The 21,671-nt window shown below is 32.0% G+C and overlaps 2 protein-coding genes across 4 annotated transcripts in view; one reads left to right on the forward strand and one right to left on the reverse strand.

The window, feature by feature from the left end:
* The window catches only part of Sec5 (exocyst complex component secretory 5), a 42,370-nt gene extending 31,672 nt beyond the window's left edge, over positions 1-10,698 (reverse strand). Inside the window, exon 1 of the mRNA XM_085193305.1 lies at positions 10,591-10,698. The gene's annotated coding sequence lies outside the window, so the exon portion shown is untranslated. The remainder of the gene's footprint in view (positions 1-10,590) is intronic.
* Positions 841-21,446, forward strand: LOC146534387 (choline-phosphate cytidylyltransferase A-like). Of its 3 annotated transcripts, none has more exons than XM_085193309.1 (8): positions 841-1,358; positions 11,187-11,409; positions 14,330-14,427; positions 15,878-16,040; positions 18,315-18,484; positions 19,937-20,160; positions 20,258-20,330; positions 20,996-21,446. In XM_085193309.1, exons 1-8 carry the CDS (start codon positions 1,221-1,223, stop codon positions 21,050-21,052), a joined length of 1,146 nt encoding a protein of 381 aa, XP_085049435.1. In that variant the 5' UTR covers positions 841-1,220; the 3' UTR covers positions 21,053-21,446. The 3 variants fall into 3 exon arrangements, with proteins under 3 accessions (XP_085049435.1, XP_085049432.1, XP_085049433.1); XM_085193306.1 differs by having other exon boundaries at positions 20,258-20,322; XM_085193307.1 differs by lacking the exon at positions 841-1,358 and adding an exon at positions 5,639-6,046 and having other exon boundaries at positions 20,258-20,322.
* The last annotated feature ends 225 nt before the right edge of the window (positions 21,447-21,671 follow it).

A 21,671-nucleotide genomic window follows, 5' to 3' on the forward strand; every position in this document is an offset into this window, starting at 1 on the left:
AAAAAATATGCAAGGCTTAAAATAACCAATAGAATGTGAATCTAGGAGTTAAAAATTAACAGTAGATCGAAAATGTATGAAAATTTACAAAACCGTCAACGTCGTCTATATGAACATTTTGGAAACGAACATATATCGATCTACCTTCGAGCCGCTGGCAAGACAGAGTCTTAGACCCCTCACGACAAATAGTGCAGTGCAAAGCATTAGTGGCCAAATAAAGCCACCCTGAACGAGTACAAGGAGTCGAAGATTTGTCGTCGAAGGTCGTAGCTTCTAGGAATTATCAGATTTTTCAAACGCTCCCACGGTAAAAATGAGTGACAGGTCTGCATCTGTTGACTGGGATCAGGCCCGGGCTCGAGGAAACGAAATATTTACTTAAATTTATATTTCCGTTTCTTCGCTCTGTTATCTAGGCAAAAGCGCGACGTTGAGTTCCGCTACTCAACACGCAATGCCTCCATAATTCGGAGGAAAGTCGGGAACGGAGTGTCTTGTCACTAGGATCTCTCTGAATAGAATGCTGTGTGCGAGATAGGTTCTTCTATAAAGGAGGTTCCATTTTTTGGCGTCGTTGGATTTTGTTTTTTTATATAAATGATAAGCAGGTGAAGCCGCAAGGGTCGCTCGCTAGTCACGATATATAATAATTAAAATTACTTAGTGTCCGAATATTAAAACTACTAACTGTAAGTCTGCAACCTCATTGGATTATTTTTAATTGTGTTGTATATTTCATAGTAGTACTTACGTTATGTTCTCAATTTGAAAGAATAGTAATTTATGTTTTCTTTTCTATCTTTGGCATGATCGTCGTGCCTGTCACATTGACAGTTTATTTTATTTTCGTCTGTTCCTGTGTATTTCATTTTAGATTTATATTCGTGTTTTGTTGTTGTCACGTTATTTTGTCTAACACGACAAAATAAAACAGTTAAATTATAAAATTTCTTATTACAATAATTATTTATATGATCATTCAATTGTTTAAAAATCTATGTACTTGTCCACTGCATTATTTTAACCTTTTTCCATAAGAGGTTATGACACAATAATATTGCTATTTTAACAACGCTATGGAGTCATTGGGTTCTTGAGTGAATAAATTGGTTTTCAAGTGAAACACATTTAAAACAATTAGTACTTATGATTTCATTTACTGAGAAAATTATTATATCAAATGTGCGCCACTTAATAAATCGGCGTGCCATGAAATAATGTCCCGTAAGCGTTCACGCCTTGGAAAAGAAGAGGAAATGAACACAAACTTGTTAGTAACAGGTAGTGGGGAGGGACCAAACGGGAGTGTCACGAGCTTTGAAAGCAGCAGCGAAGTATGCCTGGAGTCCAACCAGGTGAGTAAATTTCTTTTTAACTCTGTAAATCCAATATAACAACATTAAGCTCCTTACTTTATATTTCTGTGATATACTTCCCATCATATTACATGTTACTCATAATTTTGTCATACTACTCAAATTTTCTTTTCATTCAGTTTATTTAATAATCAGTGTAGCACCATAGGCTTTGCCAAAGGAAAGTGCTGCAAAGCTTTACAAATTGGCAGAAAATGGGGAAGGGAGTGCTTAAACATTAAATTTTGTTGGCTACCCTGCCATATGCAGGATAAGTGTGAAACTAAAAAATTTATAACAAAATGTAAAGAAAATTTTGGGTTAATATATTAAAAGTTATTTCCTACTAGCTAGCAAGCAATTAATATATAGCAATTAATCTTTTAACTCTTAGTAAAATTTCTGAGTTTGTTTAAAGTTATTATTTTAATTTTCATTTGAAAAACTTGAACAAAGTATATCACCTTTATGATATAAAATTGTATTCTTAATAATGAATATGAACATTTAACTTATATTATGAGGTGCCTGTATTTATAAGTATGTCTTTCTTTGTATAAATATCTATATACATTGATATATCAATTTGGCACACACACCACAAAAAGGTTAGAAAACATATAAAAATTGTAATGAAACTGACGACTGAAATGAAACTGTTGAAATGCTCTGGCTAATAAATGTTCAAAATTATTATCAAAATTATGAAATTGAGAAACAAGTATTTATTGTGTATTGTTAATAATGTTTGTGATTTGCATCTTACCACACATAAATACTTTATAGTGTTATTTTATAGTGGCTATTTTTATCCTACTTCCTACTAATATTATTACTATGAAAGCTTGTCAGGTTCAATGTTTGTTCTACCGTCAAAAAACTACTGAACTAAAACTTTACAGTAATATGTATAGCTTTTAACATTAGAATAACACAGTGGCTACAATTTGTGTAAACATTTAGTATAATTTGGATATAATTAAATAATAACTTTTAGCGGGGGAGACGCATTTGGGCCGCTAGTATAAAAAACTTTTAGATCTATACTAATGTGAAATTAAGATCATGTATGAGGAAGAACTGACCTAAGTGCTATAATACAAAATAAGCAAATGAATGTCAATGTCATGTCAGCCAGTCACAGGTACTGGTCAGCCAGAGAAGTGAAGAGCTGAAACTCACATATAAAATATGCTGTCATCATTAAAAATAACAATATTTATTGGGTCATATTATTTATAACATTTGGGAGTAATGCTTAAGTTCCTCAATGTAATTATGATAATTTTCCACTTTTTACCTTCCCATTTGGCGCAAAGCAAGGAACGGAATCTGAACACTTATTCTCTTTGCCGACTTTTTCTACCCTGTTGGATATGGAGTGGATTCGTGAAGCTAAACAAAAGAAAATAAAAAGTCATTGAAAGTACAAAAGTATTAAAAAGTCAACATAAACCTATCAGTTCTTATATGCTATATAAAATCGAAAGCCAATTGCAAAGAGTTTGGGCTCGTCGCCAGGTATGTGGCGTGATCACTGACCATGCCACCGCCAGTCTACTTGTGCGTAGAAGTAGGTTTAAAATACATATTACATATACATGTGACGTTACGTACTACGTCTTAAGGCGAGAGATACATTAATTTTTACATGATTGTGTGATTACCTGTACATTAAATATATTTGCAAAAAAATGTATGTAAGGGGGCTTAAAATATTTTATATGTGTTATATAATACTATAAATGATGAACTATATTCTTATTATACTAATGATATGGCTCATCAGTATTAATATTGCCATAAAAATTCTGCTTCTTATTAAAAAAAATGTACCTAGTTAGTAAATCCACAAGAGTTTAAAAGAAATTATTGTTAATATTCTTAATATTTTCTAACTAAAAAATTTAAACTTGTTTAATATTAGCAAAAAAAGAAAAAGATGTCAAATAATTTATAAAATAAACCGGTCTCATGATTAATGGACAAAGTTTTTTATAGTCCTGTATAGCATGCACCTCGTATGTTCGTAAATTTTGAAATAAACTTTGGCTACCTCTTATTTTGAATTAAGAATACTTCATTTATTTATTTCCTTTCAAAATTTGGAAGGATCAAAAAAAAATGCGCGCGACTTTGCAAATTTAAGAAAAAATCAATGGAGATTTTCGCCTAATAAAAAATATATGAGAGCCGTATCTTCGTGTATTACACTATAAAACGGTACTAGGAGACAAGTCTAGTCAATTCTTTGCAAGATCTTGCAAATATCAAAATAACACGAGAGCGACTTTACCCAAATGTACGTCGCACTAGGAGGAAACTCGCTCTTGTATTAGAATTTTGCGCATTTCAGCTAAGAGGAAAGAAAAAAAATACGAATACAGCTAGAACGTGCCGCAATTTAAGACTGCCTAAACCGTCTAAAGACTATTTAACTAAAAAACACGTTTTAAATAATAATTGCTTTGTTGGTAATTAAGAGTCACATTTTTTTTCCCGCACATAGCAGGGTAGCCAGATGGGAACTTGGGAATTTAGTGTTAATACAATCCGCTCCCGTTGTAAATATTTCCGCCGAATTCTGAGATTTATTTATTTTATATTGGGAAACAAACAGCTTTTACAATATATAATCATACTACATAATATCTATATTACAATTGCCAATATAGTTTTACTTAAAACATGGAATGAATATAAAAAAAACGTTGCTAATTAATATGATATCTTCTTATTTATCTTATAAATCTTTATTTAATAAATTTACATGATATCTTCTTATTTTTTAAATATAAAGTACCACCTTTATTTGTGCCACTTTTATTCGTTTCAAAAATTGAATAAACACACGAATTATCAATATAATATAGAAAGTTAGTATAAATTATTATTAAAAGGAGGGAAATACATACATACTTCCATATCATATTTAAATGTGAAAAAATTGTAAATTTTAATACAATTGAATGTAATAAGACATAGCTACTACATATGTTATAACCTCCGTTATATTAATGCTAGATTACCGCAGCGCTCTATTATCACGTAGGTAAATGTTACCATAGCGCGACTCTATGTGGTAACTGAAGAACATTTAAAAATATATTCGAAATGGTATGTGGAGAGCTACCTCTATACTAAATATTATAAGTGTCTTAATGGGAACAGTCGGAGTGTCTTAACACCAAGTTCACAGGTCCCTCTGACTACAGAGCTGTGTGCGGGATACAGCATAAAGCTAACATTTAGATTTATCACTTAAAACTTTCAATAAAATACAGAAAGGATCATCGCTTCAAATAATATAGTTTTTTTTTGTAAATTTTCACTGTATGTAATTTTTGATAATAAGCGTCCTTGTTATTATCAATTAATTAACGTTTTACTTTCAAATTGATTATTAAACAAATGTGTCTTTTAAGCTATTTGTAGCTTCGTTCTCGAACGCAGTATCAAAGATACTGGAGGAAGGTCACGTAAAAAGCATGAGCACCCCGGAGGGCTTGTATGAAGAGGTTGATGACAGTGGACGAGGCGAAACAGATATGTAGAGACCGTAGCGTTTGGCGCTCCGTTCTCTCCGACTACCCCGCTAGGGATAAAGCGTGAAGTTAAGTTAAGCGAATACCATGCTATGATTATGATAAATAAATTTTCACAAATTTTAATAAATAATTTATATTCCTATCTAGGTATATTCTTTATACCTATTTTTTAAATCATCGAACGAATAATCACTAAAGCATCATGCAAAAACCGGACGCGCAAGTTGGAATTGGCCACCGAAGGTTCCGTACAAATATTGAAGGTCGCGAAGCTTTTACTGAAATTCAAGCTTGCCATTCTGTGTATCTCTTCATTGCGGATTCGATCAGCTAAGCTGACTCCGCATATCCTACGAAGAGATCGCATCTCCACGATATTCATCTTTCTTTCATTCTTCTGTAATGCCCACGTTTCGCTGCCGTATAACAACGAGTATAATTGTTTAAGTAGAAACAGAAACTAGCTTAATATATGACAGCTATCATTAAATAAATAGAGTGATAAAGGAATACGCAAATTAGCGATGAAGTTTCAGAGAAACAATAATTTCATTTCAATTATATGACATTTAGTCGAGGACGGCCAGCGTCCCCCGTGAGTGTGGTCGTGGCGCATCGCGTGTCTGACGAGCTTCCACGTCGACGTCGCGCCACCGCCGGCGCCCTCCCCGCGCCCCGCGCACCACCCGCTCGCGCCCGCCCCGCCACCGCTACACAATCCTCGCTTACTCACTTCACATCACCTAACCTAACTAAAGTCAGTCGGCTGTGCAACGTCCTTGTTGTGAGGGTACGCGTAGTGTTCATGTCATAAATCTATGTTGGATGACGGCAAATCTCTGTCAAATCAACATAGCTTAAACAAAATTCGGTACAAATATAATTTTAACTTCGAGGACAGTTTCGATTTATAATTTGGACAGTTCGCCAATGATGCGACAGTCGATCAGTGAATATATGTGCTAGCAGAACTCTTATAGTGTCCCAATCGTTAAAGAACTGATATAATTTTTAATGATGTCATCTCTCACCCTGACCACGACACTGACCAATGGACAGCTTAACGGAAAATTGGAGAACGGCACCAAAGGCTACCGGAAGAATGGTTACGTCAAATCAGAAATGCCGGGCTCTAGTAGCGTAAGTGTCTATTGAAATAATACTTTTCACATACCTCTTAAATTCGTGAAAGCTTTATTACTAAAATCAGAACTGAAATATCTTCGTTTATAAAGATGATGTAACAAAATTTTATTGTGAGACGGGAATTTAGCGTTAAAAGTGCGATAAAATATACCTACATATGTTTAAAGAAAAAAAGAGTTTTCATCTTTTACATTACGATGAGTGAAAGTGTTTTCCGTAGTGTCCAGCACAGTTACATAGAAAGTTTTGTATGAACTACACACCTGCGTCAGTTTTCTAAAATCAAAATATTTACATTAGGTAGAGTCGGTACCTATTGACGGAAATTAGCACTTTTAATTAAAAATATAATGCTTTTCTCCGAAACGATTGTTCGACTTACATTAGGAGTTCATTAGACGAGATCCATTGCAGTCACTTACTCATTGCAAAATAAATAAGTGACTGGCAATGGATCTCGTCTAATGCACATACTTTTAAAATATTCATAAGAATGGAATATGAATAAATGTATATTTTTATATAAAAATATACATTTATTTTTTTATTAAAAAAGAATTAATTTTTATATCTTAATAGACCTTTTAACATTGAGCGCGCAAAACCATTTAAATACATACATTATGGATTTACAGAAATGAAACATGAAACAGTTTAATAATTAGTTATAGCTGATAAAAGACATTCTTACCATGTTTACTCTGGTTATCTCATTTATTCACTTTTAATGGCTTTAAATAAACAATTTTCTCTTGCGTCATTAGAATCGTTTTAGTTTTGCAAATGTTGTAGGTATGTACAAAAGTAAATTTCTCATTAAACATTATGTGTTTTTCATTCAGTTGCATTCGAAACTTCGAGTAACTTAATTAAAATCATACTTATTCACCGATATTAATATCGGTGAATAAGTATGATTTTAATTTAATTTTATTTATCATATGCATGATTCATGGTATTGTGTGTCAACAAAAGGTACATGCTACCTACAGGTATTATAACTGTTTTAGTTTAGTAATTCTTAGGTAATTCTGATGTCATTATTTTTAAATATAGTAGAAAACATTTATATTAAATAATTGTATATTTTTTAGTACATTTATACATAAACGCGACGTTGAGTTCTGCCACTCACACGCAATGCCTTCAGAATTCGGCAGAAAGTGGGGAAAGGAGTGTCTTAACGCTAGGTTCCCTCTGCCTACCCTGCTGTGTGCGGGATACAGCGTGAAGCTATTTTATACATATTATTAATACTACTGATATTAACAAGTTTCTATACAATATAGCTCTGTAAACATGGATGTATGAAACCCTACACAGTTAACATTCGATATTCCATTGCGGTTAATCAAACCGGACATTACCCTCGGTACTTGAACCGCTCTTCTGATAATCTTATTACAAAAACTAATGATAAACTTTTAACCGTAGGATATTATTTATCATATGTTTTTAATAAACAATTCGATAAAATTCGACAAACTTATAAAGTAATGTATTTTAGTCTGTTATGAAATTTATAATAATGCGGAGGATTACTACACAATTTACTATATAATAGGATTTTTTGGAACTTGGGAACCTAGTGTTAAGACACTTTTGTTCCCCACTTTCCGGCGAACTCTGGATGCATTCCGGGTTGAGTGGCGAAACTCAACGCCTGACTTTACCTCGTTGCCAGAGCGAGGAAATGAAAATATATATATTTTTTCAATTAGGTACACACGTAAATGGTTTTTATTAATATGAACAACATGTGCAATGTAACAACACCAGTCGAGTTCAATTGTGAATGGCGACCTTTTGGATAGTAATTTTTTGACGTAAAACGCATTCAAGGTTAAAATAATTAAAGTTTATTTTTTCATGTAAATAATAACTAACGTACGTAACGAGTATTTCTGTAATTATTTTGAAGCTTTTTTACCTTTTGAAGCTTATGTTACCTTCAAGCTTATAATTTCAATAAACATAAATGTGTATATATGATAAGTTATTATACAAACCAAAAAAAACTTTAAAAAAGTATTTTCTTCATGATATTTCTGTGATATGCTCGAATAATATATTTTTCATTTAATAATATTACCCAGATCTCTTTATCGACATATTCATAAGAATATGTTAAGATTAGGCGGCTCAGGCATATATGAAATGTGTCAATGTATTAAAATTACCACATCGCGAACTCGTACTAATTGGCAACACGCTTGACCCAACGCAACGGTTAAAATAAATATAGTAGTATGTTTACCAGAGGAACACGTGACACGAAAAGCGTTTCTACCGTGTTTATTCGAGGAACTTGCCAGGTTTTGAACTTCGTAATTAATTTTGGCTTGTTAATTATTAATATAGTTAATTACTACGACAATTACTCACCACTTTTCAATGTACTTTAATGATGCTCATTAAATTTATTTATGTACATTAAATATATGAGGTACAAGCGCGACAGGTTGTGGGTTCGATTTCCATTCGAGCTGATGAAATATTTAATATTTTTCTGACTCTAATAACGACTAACGAGGTAAACCGCGGCACATTACACGCGATACCTCCAGAATTCTGCGGAAAGTGCTATGTGCAGGATACGGCGTGAAATTTAAAAAAAACTAAATATAAAAATATTTAGATTTTAAATACATACGAATAGTTAGCTAGTGATTTTTCTTTACTAAAATATATGTGATATTACATATTTTACTACTTTGTAGAACTAACAAAATAAGTGATTATCGAAAATAGAGCGATTGCGAAACAATTCAATGTCGTTTCAGAGTGGCAAAACATAATTGGCATGTATTGCCGATGTTGTTCCACATATTTCATACGATTGTAGTGTAGATATTTTCTACTCTATGAATTCTATAATAATATGTATATTAAAATTAAATTGTATCTATTGAATTTAAAGTATGTTTAACCCACACTTAAAAAACAAAAGTAAGGCACGGATGACTTAAAGGAAACTGTGGCGTAAAGGAATTCAAAAAAAGGAAACTTCTGCCAATCCAATTTGAAAAGAGCAACTGTTGAGTTTCTTGCCGGCTCTTCTCAGCAGAACTGCCTTCCGAACCGGTGGTAGCTTTTTGTTCATATGTTCATTCGACGATTCAAAAGTGCTTACTATAAGTTTATTTGAATAAAAATATTTTGAATTTTGAATTTGAATCAATTTAAGTAAAAAGGTCGTCCTAAACCTCACTGAACATTGGAACACTTCGCATGCCGAGGCGCGGTCTCAACCTACAAAACGCGTTTACCCAAAAATTAATATTTTGTTAATTCTTCATGGTATTTTTAACATTTGAAAAGTGAATGATAAGTTACATTCATATCTTCATGTCGGAAATACTACTGTTTACTAATTATTACACAAATTAAATATTAGTCATAAATCATACCTAACCTACTTATATTTGGAATGACGCTATTAACTCATTATGGATAATTAGTTGATAAAAGTTATTAATACTATTAAAATTCTTAGAACGTATTAACATTAATACAAACACTTTAATAAATAAATTAAAAAAATATTCACATTAAAATTTATTTATAATTATTATAAATACAAGATCGTGTTCAATTATTTCTATTTTTAAAATTCAAATTCAAAATATTCTTTATTCACAGAGACACTATTATTAGCGCTTGAATCTTCGAATGTACATATAAATAAAAAACTACCATCGGTTCGGAAGGCAGTTCTGCTGAAGAAGAGCCGGCAAGAAACTCAAAATTAACTTAAAATCGTATGATCAACTTACAAAATTAATCTTAAGTTTTGTACAGATAACAATAATGATAACGTAGGTTGTCTCATAAGCTTAAGTAGGTACTTGTTGCACAAACAGTCATGCATTTATTGCAAGCATTGCAACCACGAGGCGGACGGCCCGCCGTGATAACGCGTGATAGGGCTCGATGCTCGCGTCACATCACGCCACCCCACTATCGCTCGAGTGTGCCTGAACCTTGACATCGCAATATATGAATCATAGACAGTATACTGCTAATTACCGACGGTATTTTCGTTGTTATAATTCTTTTCTGTATTCCGAACAAATATACTATTTATAAAGTAATTTCGATTCATTATTTATGTAATTAAAATTTTTAATAGTATCTACAAAAAAAAAGGAAGTTAGGTTTTATATTTAATTTGCAGCTATCACTTCCTACTCAATATATTTTTAGTTTATCTGTATTTCATTTTAAAAAATGTAGGTGTAATAAATAAATGCAGGATCTATTAATGAAATATTTGTTTTTATTACGTAAGCTTAACTTTGAAAAAGTTTTTTCTATTTACTATATCTTTTACAAGGGCATACAAAAATATGATGATGGTTACTTACTTTTTTTTATACAAAATTTTTATTTAATAATTAAATTGCGTCTTATAAACGAATAATTTATAATACTTATTACATAACAGAAAGTAATAATATACCAATAATATATATAAGATATTGTTAGAAAACGGAAGAAGTTAACGTTTTTAAAATAAACACGGTAAAAACACATACCCTCTATATGTTTCCAACGTACTCGCACACAGATTCCACGTAATTACAATTAGTGACATGTATCACTCAAGAACAACACTACACACTAGATACCTTTCAATCAGGGCTTCCGACTACAAGCAACTGTGTCCGTTTGAAACAATTCCACTGCTTTTATTGTCTTTTTCACCTAAATCTACCCACTTTTACACTTTGTTAGCATATTTAACAATATAGTTAATTTTTACTATTGAGGAAATGACGTTAATTTAAAACCACAAATGTTAAATAACTATACATATTGCACAGTACTGCTGACGTATTGGTTTAGAAACCACTGAAATATCTTCCTTGTAAATAATTATTTAACCCATCACTTTGCGTGTTCTTGTATTTTGTATGTACAGCATCCAGTGGTTTATATAGTTACAAATTACAATATATTGGAACATAATTAATATTTTGTTCAGTCTTGCAAATCATTTTAGTTGTTTAATTTAAGATTAAAGCTTCGCGGGACAAGACAATAGGCCTAATATTGAGACACCCCGTTCCCCATTTCTGCTCTCTGGCTAACTTTTAAAATAAAAAAAATAAATGTATCCATTTATTTCCAGTCATTAAGGACAGCGGCTCCCTTCAGCACGGACTTCGCAGCGGTAGCGGAGAGGGATAGATGCGCATACGGCCGTATACCCAGGGCGTTGGCGTTAGCGGGCACGGCGTCCCGCAAAGTGCGGGTATACTCGGATGGCATATACGATATGTTCCACCAGGGCCATGCGAGACAGCTGCAGCAAGCCAAGACAGTATTCCCCAATGTCTATCTTATAGTTGGAGGTGAGATATTTAACTGTATAATTAATTTATTTAAGAGTTAGTGTTAATGCGATCGTTCGTATCTCTACGAATTATATCAAACAAAAGTCACCAGTCGCCATTGCTGATTGATATTTACACAATTATAATCTGGTAACTTCCTGATTTTAGTATCTATGATCAATACATACCGATTTTGACAAATTGTTAACAAATAATTATCAATTTTCTAAAAAAAATTACCTCATACTAAAGATTTCTTAGGTATTTTATATAATCTTTATCCACTTTTGTAAATCTGCACGATTTATCTTATTATAGTTTATATATAGCATAATGTTTGTTATCTAGAGCATGAATTGGTACGGAACGTGCTATACAAATATCGTTACTGTAATGAAACATTGCAAACGCGTACTTCAGTGCCTTTTGTGTTTTAACAGTTGTTATGCAAAATAGAAGCGGACCCATTGTTCATGGACATAAAACAGGTTTTTCAGAACACGTTCCACCCGCTTGTTTTGCAATCTCGAAATGCCGGTTTTATTTTAATTGCATAAATCTCTTGATATATGTATAGCCTCTCAGCCAATAGATTTCATATGCACGTCACACTTGATGACGGCGATAAGAGAGAGTGAATTGAGAACTTAGAGAATTTTATTTGTACCGCAAATATATTTTTAAATTAGTAAACGAAAATAAAAGGCTTCGACTGGATGCAGAAGGCGGCGGATCGGGAGCATTGGCGCACCCTGGGGGAGGCCTATGTCCAGCAATGGATCCGAACAGGCTGATAGGCTAAATATAATGTATTGGACATGTTTAATGACAATAGAATATTAAAATATTACAAGTTTGTGATATACATTATTTATTATCAAATGGCGCTGCATTCAAACCGCATAGTCAAGCCCACGTGAGCACATTCCTTACGTGTGACACTAGTGATGTGCGTTAGCGCTATTAATTCTAACGATATAGGACTTTGGACTCATTGATCGTACGATTTTAATTACGAAATACGCAAAATTCCATTATCTTCGATTGTGTAGACATTGTTATGTTATCGCGGTGATCGAGCAACCTTGCTGTGTACTCCTGATAAGTTGGTGCTGACATGAGACGATGAGCGGCCCCGGCTTGATAATTACATGTTGTGGTTATCTGTTTTTTAGATTTGAAATAATTTTTTAAATTTAAAATAGATTTCTGTTTAGTAATTATTTCTGTTTTGTTATCGCTATTATTTGTATTATTTTCGGGATTTCAAAAAGGTATATTATGATTATCATTACCGTAATGGATCCTAACAAAAAAGTTACAATTAAAAAAATATTTAAAAAAACAAAAACCCCAACTGCATTATAAGATAGCGTCATAGAAGCGCAAATTGATTTTTTTTATTACGCAAGGTGTAATGTATTTTGTTAAAAAAACCCCCCACGTGTCTATAGACATCTCCAATACTTACCTATAACAAAAAAACAATCACGCAAATCGGATTAGAAATCTTTATTTAATCGGTGTACAGAAAAACAATGTTTCAAGAAAATTACATCATCCAAGTTAAGAAAAATGCTCGTAAAATAAAAGCTACTGGGTCAAATTGAATTGAATTTTGTGTGAATCGGTGTACAGACAAAAAGTATATCAATTGGGAATCTCCTTTTCGAAGTCTTTAACAAAATATTGCAGCACGTGAACCTCATTTGTGCTAAAGCCGCTAAACTAATATGTTTTACGTATCTATATTGGATAATGTAAAGGTTGTTATCAGACCCACAGATATAAACATGAAAGATTATAAATATCATAGCTTAACTAGCATTATTACAACGTTTTATATTATTATTATTTATTTATTTTCAAAGTACTGTATAATATATACAGATAGTAAAAAAATCGCTATAGGAAGTGAAATTCGTGTAATACATTTTTTTTTAAATGTATATTATAAATATACCATCAGTATATTATTTTCTTTATTATAAAGGGAAGTGAAATATATAATGTAGGTACTATAAAAAAAATGTATGTCCCTCTTTTAGTATTATCATTAAATTCGCTAAATGCATAAAAGTATATTAGCTATTAAGGGTAATCGGTGTTAAAGATGCTTCAGAGTTCAGACACTGCACTGCTTGTTATTGATCAGTGTTGACACACTTAACTTTATATAATTATATTGTAGGTCAATGTTAGTGACACACATACTACATATTATAAGAATTATTTTTAAACTAATATAACTCTATATAAGGACTATTACTTAATATAAAAATAGTCTTATTTAGACCAGTCGTCTTATTTAGACACATAGTGTGACTGTAAACGCGACTGGTTGTAGGTTCGATCCCCATTCGACGAAATGAAATATTTTTTTAAATTTATATTTTAATGAGCGAAAAACCCTCGGGTGTGAAGGCAAAGCGCGGCTCTTGAGTTCCTCCACTCTACACGCAATGCCTCTAGAATCCGGCGGAAAGTGGGAAACAGAGTTTTTTAACACTAGGTTCCCTTTGCTTACTCTTCTGAGAGCGCTGTAATAACGTATATTTGTAATAACTTATTATACATTACAACAGAAAATAAAATAAAAAAAATACTTTAGTTAATACGGCCTTTTCTCACAATAACATTCCAAGGTTGTCAAATATTTATTTTTTGTACTTTAAAATGGACACGTGGAAGGTTATATTGTATATAATGTTGTCATTTTTCTGTATTAAATTAATTATTACATTTCGAAAGTGGTAAATTTATTATGAAAATTACTAATTTATAAAGTCAATGATGATAAGCTATATAAAGATATTTTAAAATCTGCATTTTATGAACGTTGATAAATGGTTACGATTTCTAAGTATCTGTCAATAGTTTTTTTTTTAAACAATTTATAAATAGAGATGTGCTATACGTTTTATTTTTTTTCTTTCAGTATGCAACGATAAACTCACACACAGCCGTAAGGGGCGCACAGTGATGACAGAAGACGAGAGATACGAGGCCGTCCGACACTGCAGATATGTTGATGAGGTATTTTATGGAACTACATATATATATTTTTTTCTAACACAAGTTTTATTTCAAATAGATATTTTTAATAGGAATAATACAAATTAAGTACAATGTGAAATAGAAACTTTTAGTTCTTGTTAATATAATAAGTTAACGACACTATATTTTTCAATATAAGATTTTGCTTGTGGTCAATTTAAATTTAGAATTGTCCAATAGTTGCTTTTATTTTATATTTGCTTCACGCTGTATCTCGCATATAAAAGAGTAGACAGGGATTACCTATTATTGTCAAGGCCCTTCGTTTCCCAAGCGTCATCCAATTTTCAAGAAATTCCATGTTGAGTGGTGGAACTAAACGCCGCGCTTTATTTCCTTACTAGAAGGAAGGAAATGAAAATAGTCAAGTTAAACTTAAATAGTTACACCTAATTCTGCCACGATGCTAAAATATGTAGGACACAATTCATAGAACTGTGTGTTAGGTTGTTTATCTTTGACCTTGTTTTTGTTCGTGCCAGAATACGTTGTAAGCGTTTTTACCTGAAGTAGTACGCTGAACACCGTCGAAACAACAATTTTACACTCTGTCGCTAATTGAGGAATGCTCGTCGTTACTACCTACGCTTTAAATAGATCTTGTGTACCTACGCGTAAATAAGATATTCTTAGAAAAATATATATGGCAGTAGGCTATACGTATTAATGATCGAAAATATTATATTTAGTTTATCTTTATTCAAAAGTTAAAAAAAATAAGTTTAGTTAAAAAAAATAAAGAAAAGGCCTAGAGAAATTAAGTACACTATAAGAAACGTCGGTTTAATTAACTTTGAATTAAGGCTTTAGACCATTTTTTTTGTTTATCTCATCACTAACAAAAACTGCAAAAATAATTGTTTGTGTTTTTGCAATAGGGAATTTCCAATATAAAATTTGTATTACTATCGTTAATGTGCGGTATGATATCGTGTTACCTGTTAAGTAACAGGATATTACAACGGACATTGTCAACGACAACCAGAACACATTTACATGAGTTACTGCACAGTTTTTAAAGTATTTCTTTGTAATTTTTCCATGTACAGTTGCAATTATAATGCTTTCGACATTATTTTAAATGTTATTCCACACTTAGAAACGAGAAATACTTATTTAGGAAACGTTTAAAGGTTTCTAAGAAGCGCGGGTTCAAATCCCGCTACGTTAAAAAATTTTATATGTTTTTGCTAAATAAGTATAATTATAATGCTGTTAAAATGGTAGATAAGTACGTAGCCAACGTTTTGTTGTAAGCGGACATTGTATGACGGTGGATTCGATCCAACTCTGAGGAAACAATTATTTTTATTTCTGGCCAAATAAAATGCTGCGATGGGTTTTCAATGTTCACAAAAGCAGAAACAGAGTGTCTTGACACTAGGCGTTATCTTGTTAAAATTACAAGTGTTGCATTCTTTCACCTAAGGTTGTACGAGACGCGCCCTGGGAGTATGACGAGGAGTTTCTAGAGAAGCACAAAATTGATTTCATAGCGCACGACGACATACCCTACATTACAGAGGACTGTGATGATATATATGCCATGATTAAAGCTAAGGACATGTTCGTAGCGACGGAGAGAACGGAGGGTGAGTAAATAATTACGAATATTTTTTTTTAATGAATTATCATTTCTATATAGGTTTTCCTCATATTTAAGGAAAAGTTTGTCATTTTTTTGTTTCGGGAAGGTAACTTCATATTAAATTACTCTTATTTCTTTAAATAGAGTACTATATATGTAACACAATGCTGCACTTTTCTAATTTAACCGGAGAAAGCATCTAAATGTTAAACCAACACTTGAAGCTCGCGTTACTGTGTCAACTGTGTAAGACTGGATCGATACGATACATAAAAGTAACAGATATGTCTTATTTTTATATATTACGAGTTAAGGCTTTGTGGTAATGTTTAATTCGATGTTTGTTATTATTGAGTGAAAAATGTCATATCGTGTTATCGAAATAAACCTCTCCATATATTGGTGCGGTATTGTCTATTTAGGTAATAACTAATACTATATTTTAAATTATTTTAAATCAATAAATGAATATACTTTTCTTTGTTAATCTATCTTAATTTAATTTGGAACACTCTTACGAATCATAGAATATAATAATTATTAATAATCATACTTTCCAGCACACACGAAAGAACAGAAATATAGAATTCTTAGATGAAATATTTTAAAATATTACTTCTAAACTTAGGTAATAAAATTTCAACATTTCTTACAAAAATGTTGAAATATAGAGCAATTTTGAATCCCCTTGCGTTAATTAGGCTGCACGTGATAATTAAGATATACATTAGGTAATACGCAACAACCGCGAAGTTTCATCTTTAGTTTCTATTTACATACGGAATCTGATAATGAACATTCTTATTGACGTCAAAAGTTGAAGGTCGTCTAATTTAGTTAAAGAATAATTTTACATACTATTATCTACTATTGTTCTTGCCAACAGAAAAAAAATAAAAATTGTGTGTGTGTGTGTACTTTTGACACCTTGAATTGAAAAGCATTTTTGGAAATTTTTTTTAGCTTTTTGTGCAAAAAATTGTAAGTCTTAGTTATTAATGCAGGAAATATATTTATTATTTTATTTAAAAGTAAAGTTAAACATAATTCACTTAGACTTAACATAATTCTCCTAGACTGTGATATGTTCTTTGTACTTATGTGAGTCTCCTCGGCGGTTATAAGTATCCGTTGCACAGATTAAGTTATGCTTATATCGTTAGGCAGAATATTTTTTTTATTTCTTAGATCGGATGTTTTAACATTTTTGGGATATAAGAAATATCGCTACACTGTATCGCACATAGCGGGGTAAGGACAGGGTACCTGGGAATATAGTGTTAAGACCCTTCCGTTTTCCACTCTCCGCCGAATTCTGGAGACATGACGTGTTGAGTGGTGGAAATACCGCGCTTTGCCTCATTAACAGATCGAGGAAATATATAGATTAAATGTTTCAATTCTTCAATCGAAGTAGCAATCGAACCCACAACCTGTCGCCATTGCGCTTGTACCTTACGCCTCGACCGATGAACTCAAAAATTAAAAAATTTTAAAACTCAGACTTGTTCTTGTAATAAAGTAGAAAATGAAGTCATTAATTCATCTCTAAAAATATAAAATAAAGTCATTAATTCATCTCGCGTATCCACCTATAGATAGTAGGTACGTTTCCCAGAATGTGCATATATGTTTACAAAACCTAACTGAGTCTAGGTCGCGACATCGAACATCGTGTGACCTAATGCTGATTAAGCGACACTAGCCATAAATAACGTGCTATTAGTGCTAGCCTGGTCTGGATGACTCGACTTTTATTACTATATATGTAATAATATGTGAATAAGTTAATTATGTATGTAATAACCCTAACCTTATGTCGTAAGATTATGTGAATATTATATGTGAATATATTTGGATGTGTTCTCATATTTGTTTTATATTTTTTTATCTAAAAATTATAAAACCTGATATGAACAGTTTTTATAAAAACACGTGAATTCGCTTTTTTAGCCTATTTTAATTAAATTATTTGGAAGTAAATTAGGATATTAGCATCGTATATCGATAATAAAGTCCATTAACCTGTAGAGCATGACGGGTGTGGATTTGACTTCACCTTGGAGAAATTAATTATTTTAATTTCTTCGCAGATAAAAAGACAAGCGCGGCGTTGAGTCGCTCCTTAATAAAACACAATATCTGGAAGATTGTGCGGAAATCTGCCTGCCCTTCTATATATGGGATTTTGTGAATTAACTTCGATATCTTCTCTTACTACTTCTATTTCTAAGGAAAATAAAAAGATAATATTAATAATAATATATGTAATTTCCAGGTGTGTCCACGTCAGATATCGTCGCGCGGATAGTGCGCGACTACGACATATATGTGAGGCGGAATCTCGCTAGAGGATACTCTGCTAAGGAGCTCAATGTGTCCTTCCTAAATGAAAAGAAGTTCAGGTTGCAAAACAAAATGGACGAACTCAAAGATAAAGGAAAGAAAGTAAGTTAATCTTGTTATTGACGCGCAAAGTGTGTATACAAATATAGCTAACCATTGATTCATTTATATCATTTATGTTAGATTAATTAGTTATTATTATAAATTATTATATAACATATGTCTTTTTCACATTTTGTTGTCGCAAATAAATAATTTAAATGTTTAATTTTTAAATATGTTATTTTGCTAATTTCTTTATTATTTAAATATAATTTAATAGAATTAGTATGAAAATGATTCAGGAACTCATCGTTATTCAAGTATAGCAACATAAAACGCATGTCATGCTCGTTTGCAGTATGCATTTGATACCCTCTTGTAATTCAATAGGTTCAATAATACGCTTTCAATTGAACAGCAGAATGTCGTTCACATTGGCCAAGTACATATTTGGTATAATTCATAAAATAATAAATTATTATATTATATTGATATCTAATACAATAAATTATACAAAACAATGCATATTATTTATATATGTTATAAAATTATTGTTTTGTGTTTTTATTACGAAGTCGTCGTAGCGTAGTGGCGTGTGATTATAAACGCGGGCAGTTGTGGGTTCGATTTCCACTCAAATTTAATTGTGCAGTGTTGTAAATGAAAATAATATTATTTTCATTTTCTCGCTCTGGTAACAAGTCAAAACACGGCGTTTAGTTTCGTCACTTAGCGAGCAATGACTCGAAAAATCGACGTAAAGTAGGGAACAAAGTGTCTTAGCGCTAGGTTCCAAGTGCTCCTGCTATATGCGGAATACAGGGTTAATTGTTTGTATTATTCGCACATACCTTAATTATATGGACCTACAATTCTTATTAAAAACTTTTTTTTTTATTACCGTAATATATAACAAAATACTTGGTTGTCAGATAATGTGATAGGTGTGGTATAAATTCTAATTATGTAAAGTAATAACGGATAAGTCCGCCTCCGCTAAGCTCGTTCACAGATAACAGAGGAAGTATTCTGTTGATAGTAGTTGCAACATATGAAAATAATAAAAATTAATATAGTTCATATATTATGTAATTACGAATCTAAATAAAATAATGTGTAGAGTATCTATAAAAGCAATGGAATTACAATTACTATATTGCTAAAAGTGGAAAGCTGACATAAAATTAAGTTTTTGTATCGTCTAAGATCGTAGCTAAGGTGAATTATTAATAAACATAAAATGATATGGTTAGAACATTAACACGATATTATTGTTATCGTTAATTCGATAGAGTGAAGATATTAAAATTATGGCTTCGTGTCTTAAGTTGACGTTATTTTCTACTTTTACGAAATTATATATAAAATTCAGAACTAATTTTGTACATAGTCTGAGTTCATTAGGTTCGTTTTAGATAATCACAATGACCGTAATTTAATTTATAGACCATAAGACCTTTTAGTCAGACCTTGATAAAATAACAATTTAACTCTACTTTCTTTGTTAATCAGGTAATGACGAACATAGGAGAAAAGAAAGTGGATATATTAACAAAATGGGAAGAGAAGTCGCGCGAGTTGATAGACGCGTTCCTTCTGCTCTTCGGTCCCGATGGCCGTTTGACCAACATCTGGAACGAGTCCAAGGGGAGGTTGATGCAGGCTCTGAGCCAACCGCCCTCGCCGAGGTCGTCACCGCCGCCCAGCGAGAATGGAGATGATTCGCCTGAGCATAGGTATTCATTGCTTTTAATTATGAATGAATAATATGATGACCTACTTTAATTGACAAACATAGAATTGATAGTTAATAATTTCTCTATTTGTTTCTAGAGGGTCTCCGTCACCACCACCACCAAAGTCGCGAAGATGTGACGAGCTGTGGGAACACCAAGCAGGTAACTGGGTAATTATTTGTAGCTTTTATATGCTTTCCATTTTCATAATTAATATACATATATAACACAAAAAACACGCTATACGCATTTTATATATATTTTGCACGTAATTAGTAACCATGTGGTAGTTTTTGGAACTGTTGTATTGCTAAAGTATATTATAGAAAGTAGTTTTGTAGTACTTTGCAATGGAGATTATTGTATAATTTAGAAAAGCGAGTACAACTTTTAATTTTGATTTAGTAAAATTATAACTTCTAACATATTTTATAAAAATACCTATTTTTTTTTATTTAAAAAATAAAATGTACTAAATACTTAATATGCACATGCATATAATAAACAAATGATTTTTATATATACAATTATTCGTCGTAATAACTACTATGTATGCGTTTTAATGATTGGCTCAGCGACAGTGTCTCATTAATCATATTAACGCGACGTAGTGGGTTCGATTGTCACTCAGGGGATTTAATTATTTTCATTTCGTTGCTCTGGTAACAAAAGTCGCTGATTTCCACCACCTAGCACGGTATATCTCGAAAATCGGGCGGAAAAAGGGGGAAAGGAGTGTCTTAACTCTATTTATCTCTTCCTACCACCGATACTGCGTGACCCTAGAATAATATTGTTATAAGAAAAAAAATATAATATAGATAATAAATAACAGATGCATCGAGCTCTGAATGCGTTGGGGACCCGGAAGAGACCACACAGCGCCAGCTGACGGACGACGGGTCGGACAGCGACGACGACTACCAAGACACCAGCCCGTATCTATAGAAAAAACACCATATTTATAGGAAAAAAGATAAAAGAAAATAATACATAAAAGTGCAAAAAGGCACTGCATTTCTCATCGAAATAAATTATTTAAATGTTGCTCGAGTTGTATGTCTTATGTCTCTACCAAATAATGAGTGAATGTATTTAATCCTATTAGTTGTAATCATTTTTTTATTTATAGTTTCTTTATTATTATTATTATTGTACATTTTGTTTGTTAGATATGTGTTTGCAGAATGCCTGCAATTGTGTTGGCACCGTGAAGTGCAGAGTATCAGATAGATATTATTTGTATAGTACTTTTTGATGGTTGATTAAAGAGGTGCTTTATGATATTTTGTCTATTTTTTGTCCTTCAACTTTTGTTTTCTTTACAATTCTGTTTAGTGTATGAGCCGTTGTAGTTGCAGCACTATGTCTAACTGTAAAATGGCGATGGTTGTGGGTTCTATTGCCACTCAAGGGAATGGATTATTTTCTTTTTTTTCTGCTGATTGAATGCCATGTCTTGAATATTGGACATATGTATGCATAACAATATGCTTGATTTCACAAATATT

The sequence above is a fragment of the Heliconius melpomene genome, chromosome 11 (assembly GCF_056956725.1).
Source record: "Heliconius melpomene rosina isolate 202511_hmr_F chromosome 11, ASM5695672v1, whole genome shotgun sequence".
NCBI lineage: Eukaryota > Metazoa > Arthropoda > Insecta > Lepidoptera > Nymphalidae > Heliconius > Heliconius melpomene.

What these genes read in the sequence shown, in the direction of transcription:
- LOC146534387 (XM_085193306.1), top strand. Translation starts at nt 1,221, where the DNA reads ATGTCCCGTAAGCGTTCACGCCTTGGAAAAGAAGAGGAAATGAACACA. An exon ending in TGTCTATCTTATAGTTGGAG is followed by an intron (nt 11,410 to 14,329) that starts GTGAGATATTTA and finishes TTTTTCTTTCAG; the next exon opens with TATGCAACGATAAACTCACA. An exon ending in GCTGTGGGAACACCAAGCAG is followed by an intron (nt 20,323 to 20,995) that starts GTAACTGGGTAA and finishes AATAAATAACAG; the next exon opens with ATGCATCGAGCTCTGAATGC.